The sequence below is a fragment of the Pomacea canaliculata genome, linkage group LG7, assembly GCF_003073045.1.
Source record: "Pomacea canaliculata isolate SZHN2017 linkage group LG7, ASM307304v1, whole genome shotgun sequence".
In the NCBI taxonomy this organism is placed as follows: Eukaryota; Metazoa; Mollusca; class Gastropoda; order Architaenioglossa; family Ampullariidae; genus Pomacea; species Pomacea canaliculata.
In genome coordinates, this window is record NC_037596.1 from 27,115,450 (window position 1) to 27,128,337 (window position 12,888).

The 12,888-nt window shown below is 37.0% G+C and overlaps 1 protein-coding gene across 12 annotated transcripts in view; it reads left to right on the plus strand.

The window, feature by feature from the left end:
- LOC112568894 (hemicentin-2-like) overlaps positions 1-12,888 on the plus strand; it is a 36,333-nt gene that overhangs the window by 4,367 nt on the left and 19,078 nt on the right. For 5 of the 12 annotated variants that reach the window (XM_025246417.1, XM_025246416.1, XM_025246412.1 and 2 more), the window contains 3 exons: positions 1,237-1,447; positions 5,072-5,437; positions 5,704-5,834. In XM_025246417.1, coding sequence (XP_025102202.1) covers positions 1,381-1,447; positions 5,072-5,437; positions 5,704-5,834 — 564 coding nt within the window. In that variant the 5' untranslated portion in view covers positions 1,237-1,380. Of the gene's footprint in view, positions 1-9; positions 1,448-4,698; positions 4,816-5,071; positions 5,438-5,703; positions 5,835-12,888 lie in introns of those variants that run through there. The other 7 variants (XM_025246414.1, XM_025246415.1, XR_003100235.1 and 4 more) reach the window with 5 other exon arrangements.

Sequence of the window (12,888 nt, forward strand, 5' to 3'; positions counted from 1 at the left end):
AAGAGGAATCTGTGTGTAGAGAATTTAGGGGGAAAAGTGGCTGTTGTGAAAGATTGTGTTAGAAACATAGACTTTTTAAAGCTACCCTTTCTAATTAAAGCTTTTTTCGCAACAACCGGGCTGGGAGGGTAACTTTCCTAAACGGGCCCACTCCTCAGCCCGAAGGGGGCACTTCCGGGGCCGATGAACTCTTGCAGGCTGGGTAGGTACTTATACTCCCACAATACTTCAATGGTTTTACCATTGAAAGAAAGATTGAAAGAAAGATGTGAACTTTTCTGACTTTTCCATGTAAAAATATCATGCATTGCGTTTTTTCAGTATTTAGTTAGAGACTATATTTTTTGCAATAAACGTTTAAAGTATCTTTCTGCTTTTTCTGCTTTCTTCATAGCATTTTTGGCATGTATAACAGTATCATTTGCATACAAAAGCAGTAATAAGTACAGATAATGACCAACATTACTAACATCGTACTAACTTGCAAAGGTTTGAGTCAATACCAGTCCCTGAACATACTGAAAAAGAAATACTTTTAGGTCATTTAAAAACAGTGAGAAAAGTACAGGCAACAAGTCCCTGCCACAGTCCAACATTACAGGTAAAGAAGGAGGATAATCCATGCTGTGTTTTAACACAGGAATTTGCCTTTTGGTAAATATATTTTATTTCATTCAACATTTTACTACCTATTCATTAACTAATCAGCTTTTCCCACAGTATATGCTTGTGTAGATTGTGAAAGGCCTTCCTATTAATTAACTAGCCGCTACCAAAGTACACGACTCGCAACTGCGTTCAACGAGCGCCGCCAACATTGTAGTACATGATCTACATCACGTTGGTACACCATTCACAACACTGCCAACTGTCGACACCAATTAGAGCGATGTGCAGGTTATTCGGACGTTGAAAGTCTGTATTTCTCGAGCTAAAGAAGCAGTTTTTCAGAAACACGAGAAATGCTGTCTGTCAGCGTCCGAATATTCCGTATTGTCCCTCATTCTCTCTCACTCTGATTGGTGTCGGCTGCAGACAATATTGGGAATGGTGCACTAGCGTGACGTAGTACACTGTTACGGCTCTCGTTGATCGCATTTGGGAATCGTAGCGAATAATTAATTAGCAGATGGGTTTTGGAGGCGGAAATTTACAGTTTGTTTTATATCGCCTATATCTACTGATATCTCAAAACACGCAAGCTTTCAGGTTGGTCTTTTCTGTGACACACGACAGGTGAAGGACTTGCAAATAACTTCCGCGTTTGAAGAAAACCTGTTTGCCTATCCAGAAATTCACGAACCTTTTTGTCAACAGCAAGTAGCAAACCTGCATTAACTAAGCTGACTATATGTGCCGCATCTATACGAACGTTACGAGATGTATGCCACGATGAATACACTGGTGGAGTACTTATTCTTTCTCGCACCATTAAGACTTAGTCAAGGTGAGTTTAGTACACCTTACTGTTTTTTTAATAAATAAAATATAAAATATAAGGCACTGTCATATAAGGCACTTTTTACATGCGTCTGGATATGTATGATTGTGATTCGCTTTAATAATTTTATACACTTAACTATCGATTGATGGAAATTATGCATAATCTGCAGTTGCATGTGTTTTCTTAAATGTAGATGTATTCGCACATTAGCTTGTTGTCCCAAATACAGTACAAAGGGTCATAGACCATTTCACTTTTTTGGAAATCCTCCAAGATGATGGTTATACGAAAATGTGTTTTGGATATATTGAATCACAGAGTAGTATTTGTTATAATAAAATTAACATGTTATTTATACTTTATTTAAAAGAACATCTTTATCCAAAATTTAAAATAATAAATTCAGTGGTCCCTTCTGAAAGAAACGATTGGCTTACATACGGTAAAAGAAAGTACTACTTATGAGTGAAGCCTACATTATTTTTCACAAAATTTCATTTTTATTCAGCTTTTCGTACTCAATGTTACTACATAGACTAAGGGATACGAGATAATTTTCTGGTGAATTAATATCGAAAGAGTTCTCTCCCTTATCTTAAGAAAAAAGAAGGATTACCTGAGGCTATTTCAAGTGTCAAATGAATGGTCTGAAACTGATGAAAAGCGATCGTATTGAAAAGTCGAGAATTAATAGTCATCATCCTTTGCTGTACATGCATAGTTAATTTGAATGTGGAGGAGAATATTAATTTAGAAATTTGTGTGCCAGAGAATTTTATTATGTAGAAAATATATGCATTTATGTTGACCTTCTATGCATATTACTCAAATTGTTTTTAAATTTAGTTTGTAAGAAGTAGTATACTATACCTCTTTATGAATTAGGTTTACAAATTTAACAAATTCGAAGAATTAAGTATTGCTGAATTGATTTTACATGACTTGGCACATTAGTATAAACGCAGGTATGCTGAAAATGATTGTGTATAATAATAATTGTAATAAATTAGTAAAGAGAAGTACAATTTACAAAATGTAGAAATAAATGGGTAACAAATCAATGCACTGTACAAAGAGGAAGAGTTCTGATGATCAAAGGAATGCACTCTCAAGTTAGGTATGTAGGTAAGTAGGTATTCAGTTTAAGCAGAACTTTATGTGTGCTCCGTCCACTACGTATTTTTGCTTTAGATCAGTGGTTCTTAACCTTGTTTGAGGTACCAAACCCATAAGTTTCATATGCACATTCACCGAACCCTTCTTTAGTGTCATCAAGAATTGCGGGTGTGTCTTGACCTACGTGGCGGAGGCTCCGCCGAACCCCTGAGACCGACTCACCGAACCCCTAGGGTTCGATCGAACCCCGGTTAAGAATCACTTCTTTAGATGTTGTGACTGGTCTCAGTAGTCTGATCTGTAAGGGTCAAGAAAGTCATCGAAATCAAACCACACATTCTTTAAAACAGTGATACAGAGTATGACAATGGAGCCTGGAAAGTAAATGTATAAAAAGAGCTGAAAGCAGGCCTAAAACATTCTTATAAAACTGTATACTTCTAGCTTATCAATTGAAATAATAAACCTTCTATATAACACAGACTTTTAAATTTATTATATTAGGGGACAGCCTGATCAAAATGGAGAACACGATATAGAGGTAATCTATTACTTAGCAAGAAAGCATTAAATAAAAGTAGAAAATAACTGACATTTCTTTGACATGCAGTGAGCAGGCAGATGGTTTGATAAAGTTAAACGGGATCGCGCATGTTTCTCTTGTATATGAGCTGTTGAGAATTGTCAAACGGTTTATTTGTACTTTTTTTTTTTTGGAGCTGTGCAAAATGACAGGTTTCTGTATCCAGACTTTGTGGACAACAATAAAACAGTCATTACATTTTCCCATAGTAAATTAATGAATTTGTAAAGAAATTGCAAAGACATTAGAAAGCACATGCAAACAGTGTTTCCACACGCGTTCTTTCCCTCTACAAATTGCAAAGACCTCTAAAAGGGCTTCCCGTTTTCTGTTATAGGGATTTGAGTTTTCCTTTTTGTCAGATGGGTCAATAGAACGCCATAATAGTACAACATACACATAGAAATTCAAATCTTAATGGTAACATATAAACTAAGCATAATCTTTTTCTTCTTCTTTTTCTTCTTCTTTTTTCTTCTTCTTTCTTCTTCTTCTTTTTTCTTCTTCTTTCTTCTTCTTCTTCTTCTTCTTCTTCTTCTTCTTTCTTCTTCGTTCTTCTTCGTTCTTCTTCTTTCTTTTTCTTCTTATTCGCCCCCAGTGGAGCATAGGATCGCAATCTCATACAGCCATCGGACCCGGTTCTGGGCGTCCCTTTCCAGTTGGGACCATGTCATGCCAGATGCCTCTGCCTCTCTCTGGACTGATCTCCTCGTCTGTCTGGGTCTCCCAACCTTGCGCCTCCCCTGTGGGTTCCAGCCCAGAGCTTGTCTTGTTAAATTGTCGGCTGGCTTTTGTAGAGTGTGACCGATCCAGCCCCACTTCCGCTTCCTGATGTCTTGGCTGGCAGGTTTTTGGTTGGCTCTCTCCCACAGGTCTGTATTGGAGATCTTCTCAGGCCATCGGATGTTGAGGAAATAGTAGTCACCCATAAATGAAATGTATCTTTTGAACACAAGTTTCTCTTTCTGTGACAACAAACTTATCAGTTATCCCAGCAGCTCTTATGATCAATTACTTGACTAACAACCATTTGGGGGTCATGTAAATCACTTTAAAAAACAAGTTACCAAACTTGTATTGTCATTTTTACTTGCTGCATAGCTATTCATAACAGTGACTTCGTGGCTAGGCGTACTGCTACACGGCTCGATGTGTAGATGCGCTGCTACAGGTCGTGGTCAAGACGTGTAGGAGGGTCAGCTCTCTTGACGTTTTAAATTAGCACTCGTACTAATTACAAATTATTAAACGTGTTTTTAAAAGACCATTCTGTTAAACAAAATCATATTCAAGTGTAAAAAATGTTAATTTTAAAGAATAGCATTATGTTGAAATTGTAGATTAGTGTTCGCTAATAGAAAATAATAAAAGACATTAGAAAACACATGCAAACAGTGTTTCCTCACTCGTTCTTCCCTCTACAAATTGCAAAGACCTCTAAAAGAGCTTCACGTTTTCTATTGTAGGGATTTATCTATGACTTTATCAATAATAATAATAAAAGCATAATAGTCACCTATAAATTCTTGTTTGGTTACTGTTGGCCTCTTTGAAGCTCTTCATAAGCCCCCAGGCTACCATAGCTTCCTTCATTCCAAGACCGACCATTGTACTTCTGCGATGTGACCGTATCCATCCCTCGTACTACATACAAAATATCTTAACAAAAAAGGTAAAAAAACTTGGGATATAGACAGCTTAAACCCACCTGCTAAACATGGAGTGCATAAATGATAGTCATGATGGTCATGATAATGAGTTTTCTTAAAAGATATTTCTAATCAGGTTATATCCAAAATTGGTTAAGCATTGTATCAAGGTGATTTTTTTATTGAGGTTCTTTCAACTAGTTAGAATACCTTATCGTCAAACAGCTGTTAAAGGTTAGCATAATTAATGTTAATCAATTGAAGCATATATTTTTTCAGCAAAGATAACATCCTCGTGTGGCACGGCGGACAGTTACTGGGAAGTGCGAGAGGGTAAAAAGGACAACACATTCACCTGCACAGGACTGTCTGCAAACGACACCGTGACGTGGAACTTACGGGAGAATGAACTCTTCCCTAATGACCCTGACCTTGGTTCCTGCCGTCCTCGTCTATCAAATGGAAGTTTTCCTCCTTGTGAAATGCCATATAACCCATATTTCAAACCGAGCAGACTTTCAGATGATGCAGGAATAATGATTTTTAATTCATCATCATCTTCAGCGTCGACCTTTTTCGACAGAGGACGAATAGTCTGCTCAATTTTGGGGTCAACTAGTGCTGGTTGTCGCTTGGACTACATATGTGAGACATTTAAAGTGATATTTTATCATTTTACATCTAAAACATACATTTTGAAAAGAAGTCTGAGTAATACACAAGTCTTCCCCAACAATTGAAATGATTGTCTTAGACAATTTAAGTTAAATTTACTCTTATTTTATTATATCTATTTTTGTGTGATCCAGTCCTCAGTACATTCGTTTTTATATTTGTTGTCAACGAGCACTAATTTAATCATTAGATGCCTACGACATTCTATAGTAAAGTACGTGCATTCCTATCTCCAGATTCGCCTGAAAATATTTCTTGCACGGTTGAGTTCAGTAACGATTTCTGGAGCGTGCTTGGCCAGTGTGACATCAAAAAAACCAATTCGTCACAAAAGCGGTACAGGTGCGAGTGGACTCAGACAAAAGAGGTGAGTACTTTGAACTATTCTTTTAAGTCTGCAAAGTTGTTCATTTAGAAACACCATTCGATTCTCTTTGTATTACAGTGAATATTTACGACATTTCAGGAAGTAATTTTCTTTCAAGCGAGATCGATTATTTGGATGTAATACGCTCTCTGGTACTATTACTACTTTATATAGCTCCCTTAAACAGCACCAAAGTCAGGATTAAGACGCTTTACATACAAAATATAAGAAGGCAAAATAGCACTTACATTTCTAGCAGAGCATTAAATGTAGCATAATATGCAAACAAACACACATGTAAACAAAATGCACATACACAATCAATTACAAACACAAGGGTGAGCTGTTTTCAGCTGAGCAGGTCGGACGGTTTCTTTCAAACCTTATGATTTCTCTGGAGGTTTTGGCTAATTATTTGAGTTAAAAGTTATTTTGCAAAACGACAGGCTCTGCTACCGACATCGACATCGTCATCTAGACCAAGAGGATGAGCAGTAAGACTTGTCCAGTCACTCGGCAGCACACCCAGCCGAAAACAAAACACTAAAGCGACCGTCCATAACAGAGGTAGTGAAAATGGGGAGTTCCATAGACACAAACTTGACAACATAAATGCTAAAACACAAGAACAATTAAATTCAATAGACAGAGACATGACTGAAGTGACGAAAGACTATTTTGCTGAAGTAGAAAAATCTCTACGCTAGAACACAAAGTAGATGATATAGAGGGAAGAAACAGACGTAAAAATATAATCTTCTATAATATTCCTGGCCCACAGGGGCAAACAGAGACCTGGGCAGACTGTGAAATTTCTCCTCAAAGTTAAGAGGACAACATAGAAATAGAGAGAGGGCCCACCGTCTGAGAGGTGGTCGGACCCCTATCCGATCATTGTCAATTTTGCCAAGTTCAGCGATAAAGAAAACATTCTGTCAGAGCGCCAAAAACTGAAGGAAAGTGTGCCTGAAATCTTCATTTTGGAAGACTTTACATCCAGGGTAAGAGACTTGCGTTTCCTAGACCAGCCATCGACGACAACGAGACAGCTTTTCTTCCCTTCGACACACTCGTTATTGAGGGTAAGGCATTTGTGTTCGACCAGTCTACAAACAGCTTGAAGGAGAGACGAACCAGTAGCTAACGGTTAGGCCGGCATAAAAAGAACTTTGCTAAGAAAATAAAGCATCAAAGTTTGAAGATATAAGAACGTGTGCATCAAAGACCAGTAAAACCCTCAGTGCCTCTTCTATTTGTACTTCTTTCGTGGAATGTACAAGGACATGTACAAACTAAAAATCCATCCTTCAGAGAATTTTTCAGAAAGTTCAAGATGTTTGCCTTATTGGGTACTTGGTTGTGTCAGTTGAGTGATATAGAAGATATATTCTCAGACTATGTTGTATCCTAACGTGATCAAAGTGTCAATGTGTTGTATCCGTTTGTATTTATGAAACTATCTTCGGATATTAGCCTACTTAACCCTCTAACGGCCGGTTAGGTCCATAATATGGACCCCATTCGAAGTTTCGCTATTTATAAAACGCGAACCGTTTATCTCAACATTTTGAAATTTCTTGACTTTTACACTTTAGTGGTGGACTCTTCGTGGATGAAATGAGTTTTCAAATATCTGCAAATTTCATAGCGCATAATCATGTTCTCATCTAAAACATCACATCACACACACACACACACCATTGACACTTCATCTGAAGTTGAACAGCTTGGCCGCAGATGGCTCAAACGATTTCAGGTGTATGTTACTTTTACATATTGGCATGGAATAGCGTTTACCTGAGCTTAGTAATACAACTTCTCTCGTTAGTACATGTTCAGGTATATACAAAATGCGTGAAGCTTTCCTTACTATTTGTTGATCACAAGAAGAAGCTAAATACCTGTGTCCGACACCAATTATCTTAGAACAGGTGTGGACAATACCATTCAGACTGTTTCTATGATGAACAGAGAGATTGCGAAACCAGTTTACAAATAGAAAGGATAAAACTCTCAATAAATGATGGGTCGAAACGGCCTAAGATTGCTTGACTAACTGAACAAATATTGAGTTTACGAAGAAGGTAGATTCTTTGTTGGCCACGTTTACCAATGTGTTCGGTGTTTAAATTCCCTTTGAGATGGCAAACAAAAAAAGTTCCCAGGTACTTGAAAGAGTTAACAGTTTCAACAGCGTCTTACGCACGTGTTCTTTCATTCTACAAAATATAAACATTTGTGAAAGGGATTCACATTTTTTTATATCGCCCAGCACATATGACTCTGTGATTTGGTTTTATTTTTGATTCTCTGTTTTTACAGAACAAATCAGACCATATACAAACACTTACAAATACTACCACAATTGTCCCCTTTCATAATTTAATCCCCACTAAACTACAAAAATACCACTCTATTAAAAAAATCAGCTAATATACTGTCCTCTCCTTAAGGTTTTTGCGCCTTTGACTGCAGTCCGAGAATTTTTCAATTCTTCCCACCGGAGTAAGTCTTTGGAAAAGACATACATGTATCTGAGGTACTGAGGCCTTACCGCCGGTCTGCTTATGTAGACTTCCTCTCTGTGCCCTTCTTCCGTTTTTATCAGCTTGGAGAAATTCGACAGAATATCCTTATCCTTCAAAGCCCCAGTGTTTGAAATTCTTTCTTTTCAAACGGTCTCCTTTCCAAGCCTTCAGATGCTATTGACATCGCATTCACACAGTGAAATGAGTTTTACAAATAATGTTGATTGTCATGTGATAACTAGTATAGGGCTATAGTGTTGCCCAGATAGCATGCAAACGTTTTAAAAACGTTTTAAAAACGTTTTAAAATGTTTACATAAAACATTTTAAAAAGGTTTGCAGAAAACGTTTTAAAAATGTTTATCATGCCCATCAAAGTAATGTTTTAAAAACGTTTTCTGCAAACATTTGTAAAACATTTTAAAAATATTTTTAAAACGTTTTATAAACATTTTTCTGTAAAACATTTTAAAAACATTTAATAAATATTCGTATGTAAACGTTTTTTAAACGTTTTTAAAATGTTTTTTCAACCTAATTTAAATGTTTCGCATGACACGTTTTTAAAACGTTTATAAAATGTTTTTTAAACTAATTTAAATGTTTCACATTTCACACATACTTTCTGCAGTTTCACTTCAAACATGGCAAAAAGGATGTACAGAGAAGATTTTCATTTGATTTAATTAAAACATATTTCATGTCGTTGGGAATACACCCAGGAGACATTTACATTATACAATAGCAAGTACAAAATGGGGACCATTTGTGATAAAAATGAATAAATGATACTCAAAAAAGAGAAAAAAGAATATGAATTAATTAAACACTGACAAATCAATGCATAGGATTTTTTCTTAAATTAATACTTTTAAATATTTCAATTTCAAATACTTAAGGGTGAGGTGGTGCGGCACTGTGCTCCATGCAGAGTGCCAAGGAATAATTAAACTAAAACTAAACTTAGAGACCTTTAGATTTAGAAAAAAACAGTGAATTGTAAATACAATTGGATGATGTACAAAATACACCAAAAAGTACAGTTACCCTGTTGTAGATAACAACATGCACATTATCATCTCTACCCTTCTACAAGGGACATATCATTCCAATTAATTAATAATATGAGAATTTCCATACCGTAAAATAAGGCTGAACAATTCAAAGTTCATGTATGTCTGGTAAAGCGGCTTTACGAAAAATGCACTTAGAACACTATCAGATCCACATGCCTTCATTTTAACATACTAAAACCTTCTTATATGTAATTATTAGATATCTCAAATATGAGACATTGTTGCTAAATATCAGCAAGCGTCCCAATTAGGGTCAAGAGTGGCTTGGTGATAAGCCTGATGTTCCTTATGCAGCAAAGTTAGGCATACATGCCAGTGTAGAGGAGTAAAAGGAGGCAAAAGCACAGAAGTGTTACATGTGGGAGACAGCTCTTGAGCGTGGGGGAGAGCCAGTGACAAAGGACTGTCAGGACTGCCTGCTGTTGCCGTTGGAAGCGAATGGCTATGTGACCAGTACTGGCATTCGGCGGCTGTAGGTGGCATTGCAGTCATCATAGACATGACGTGTATATCTCTAGACTTCTCTGTCGCTGGGAGAGGAGTCGTCGCTCTCTGATGCGGATGGCAGCTCGGGCGGGAAGGACGACGGACAGGTGGAACAGCACTGTCTGCTGAAGCATTGGTCTCCACTCTGTGATGGCTCCTGCACTAACTTTATCGGAAGCCTCCATACACCCACGGTTCTTCCGTACAGCTTCTGCAGATAGCAAAAATGGGATTTGTAGATTAACGAAGCGCTACAGGTTTATAGATTAAAGATGGACTAAAGAAGTCTCACACTATACATATTGTTTCAGTTTTATGGTGCTTATGCTTGTTCCCCATGTCTTTCCGTTTTTACGCTAGTTTCACCCATAGAAGCACAATTAATACTGACAAGAGCTACAAATAATTTTAAACTGTAGAGCTAGCAATGAAAAATGTCAATTCATGTTATACAAAAATAAGCACTTAGATCTGCACTTCTCTTTTTTGTCAAAGTATGTGTAGACAATATATCATATATCTATACCTTTAATAATAATATACACTAACATTTATACATCATCACTTACTGTAGATCATGGCCTGCACCTTCAGTCCCTTGAAAGCACACATCTCTCCCTTTTGTCCTTTCCAGTTATAGTTCCGAGCAACCTTGTTGGTCAGGAGTCGCCGCATGATTCTTTTCGCACAATCCTTTGCATTCGTTCTACCCACACAGGAGAGGCTTTTGACTTGCAAATCTTTAGAAGACAAGAAACATATCTGTCAAAAGTAAACCACACATCATAAACAAGAAAGGGTGTAGTGAAAATATACATGGCTTTAATTATTTACAATTCAAGGGCCATACAAAAATTATAAACTGCAAACTTTCACAAAAAGCTGACATTTAATGTTTCCTTCCCCAATAACCATAAAGTTTATGAGGCTGAAACCCTTTGAAACTGGATTTAAAATTTGACTTATTGTGTTCCACACTATATATGTATGATAGATTGACAAGAACTGATCATTCTCAAATGAATTCCCTATAAAAACATAAGTTTTTCAAAAATGTCAAGCTATGCTTTAAAATTCCCCTAAATTATTACAGATTATCATTTCAATCATGGCTTTAACAATGACATCTGCTTTACGTACGAGTAATTCATGAAAGGAATCATCATCAAGGCGTCCATCTAGTTCCAACAGCTCTTGCTGTGTTCTAATCGGAAGGCTCAAATCTTCTGGCAACATTCAGGCATCCTTTGCTGGAGCAGGCTGGTCTTTGCTTATCAGTGAATGAATCACCATATCTTTTACTTCCTGTAGCATCAATTTCAATTCTCTGTCTTGTTTCAGAATGAGCCAGGCAAATGCTGCAACAATATGAACATAGCACTGTGAGCAAAAGTGGACAATTAACTTTTATAGGTGAATGAAGCCAATCAACGGTGATTTGGGAGGCAGTAAGAAACTTGTATAACCAACACTATGTTCAACATGAGATTGTGAAAGGGAATTCACAACAAAATTAAATAGCAAAACAAAAAGCAAGAAAAGTAACCCATAATATAAAATTGTCTGAATTACCTTCATTAGACACTCTCTGGGTACCGCCTTTTACTGCTGCAGTTGTGAGGTCTGTCCCCTCTTGTACTCCTTGCTGAGAGTCACTACGTTGGTCACTGGGGTGCTCACGTCGTGGTGCCAATATTCTGGTGGTTAGTGCATTTACCTGTGGGCATAAACGCTTGTTTTCCACTTGTGGTTGCAATGAGTCTGGCAATGGTCCTGCTGGCACTGCTGGATGCACTGATTTCCATCTAAAGTCGTCTTCTTCCTCCTCGTCTGGGCTCTCTAGCCCTAACCTAATTAACAAGCATACCTATTAATAAGTGTGCAGTGAAATGACAATTATGAAAATTTAAGAATTTCTGGAGTAAAAGATTTAAGAAATAAAATAATAAATAATTCCTAGGCTATACCTATCATAATATCAATATTACCCTCATGAAAAATTGAAATGAACTGCAATACTGAAATCTGTACTGATCTTGTAAGTTGTTCTCCAAACCTAGGGATTCCCTAATCCTGTCATTCTATAACTCAAACAAGACACAATGTGACTACTTGTTTCTCTTCCTCTTCCGATCTTTTCAACCTTTAGTGCTGTCAGCATCTGTTGTATCCAAGTTTGATGTATACTGGCTGTTATCCACTTTTCGTCTGGCAACCAAATACTCATCTGAAAGGGTTATTAATTTGTGAAGTTATAATAAACATCGAGAATAATGGCATGCAATGCTTTACCACACAATATGAATTTCACATGACAAAATCAGTTAACTGTCTGTTCGCTGAGATGTTAATGGTCATGCGGCTGTATGTTCCAGTCTGTAACCACAATAAACCCTAAGCAAGGTCTGCGTGGACTAAAGACACTAACACTACCTTAAAACCTTTTACAAAATAAATATGAACAATACTTGTAAACTTTATCAAGAGACTGACCACAAAAATATTAACCAGGCTGACGAAGTCATCAAACATCTAATCTCTATAATATACATATATATGACAATGAGTAAAAAAGTATAAAAGTACCCTTTGAACCCAAAATGCAAACAGCTTGAAGAGTCCAGGTATGTCTATCTGGCAGAGCTCCCTCCTTAAGGTGTTTTGTCAGCTCACTTGGTGGCCAGTATGCTAACCGTTTCGCGTGCTGAAAAATAAACAATCCTCTATGAACTCTTACCAGGGAGGCTAACTGTGTGTCTTTATGGGAGTGTTGGACGTTTGACTTCATCTGTCATATTTCCGTCAGAGATTATGACTGCATAAATTTTTATACACTGTTATACTCAAGGAACTATGGTAAATACAGGGAGGATAGCATGAATCTTGTTCAGCTGAGATATGATTGTATTGACTGCAGTTTGCTTCTGTGGCATGCAATGTTATAATGTCACGTTATTTAATGTT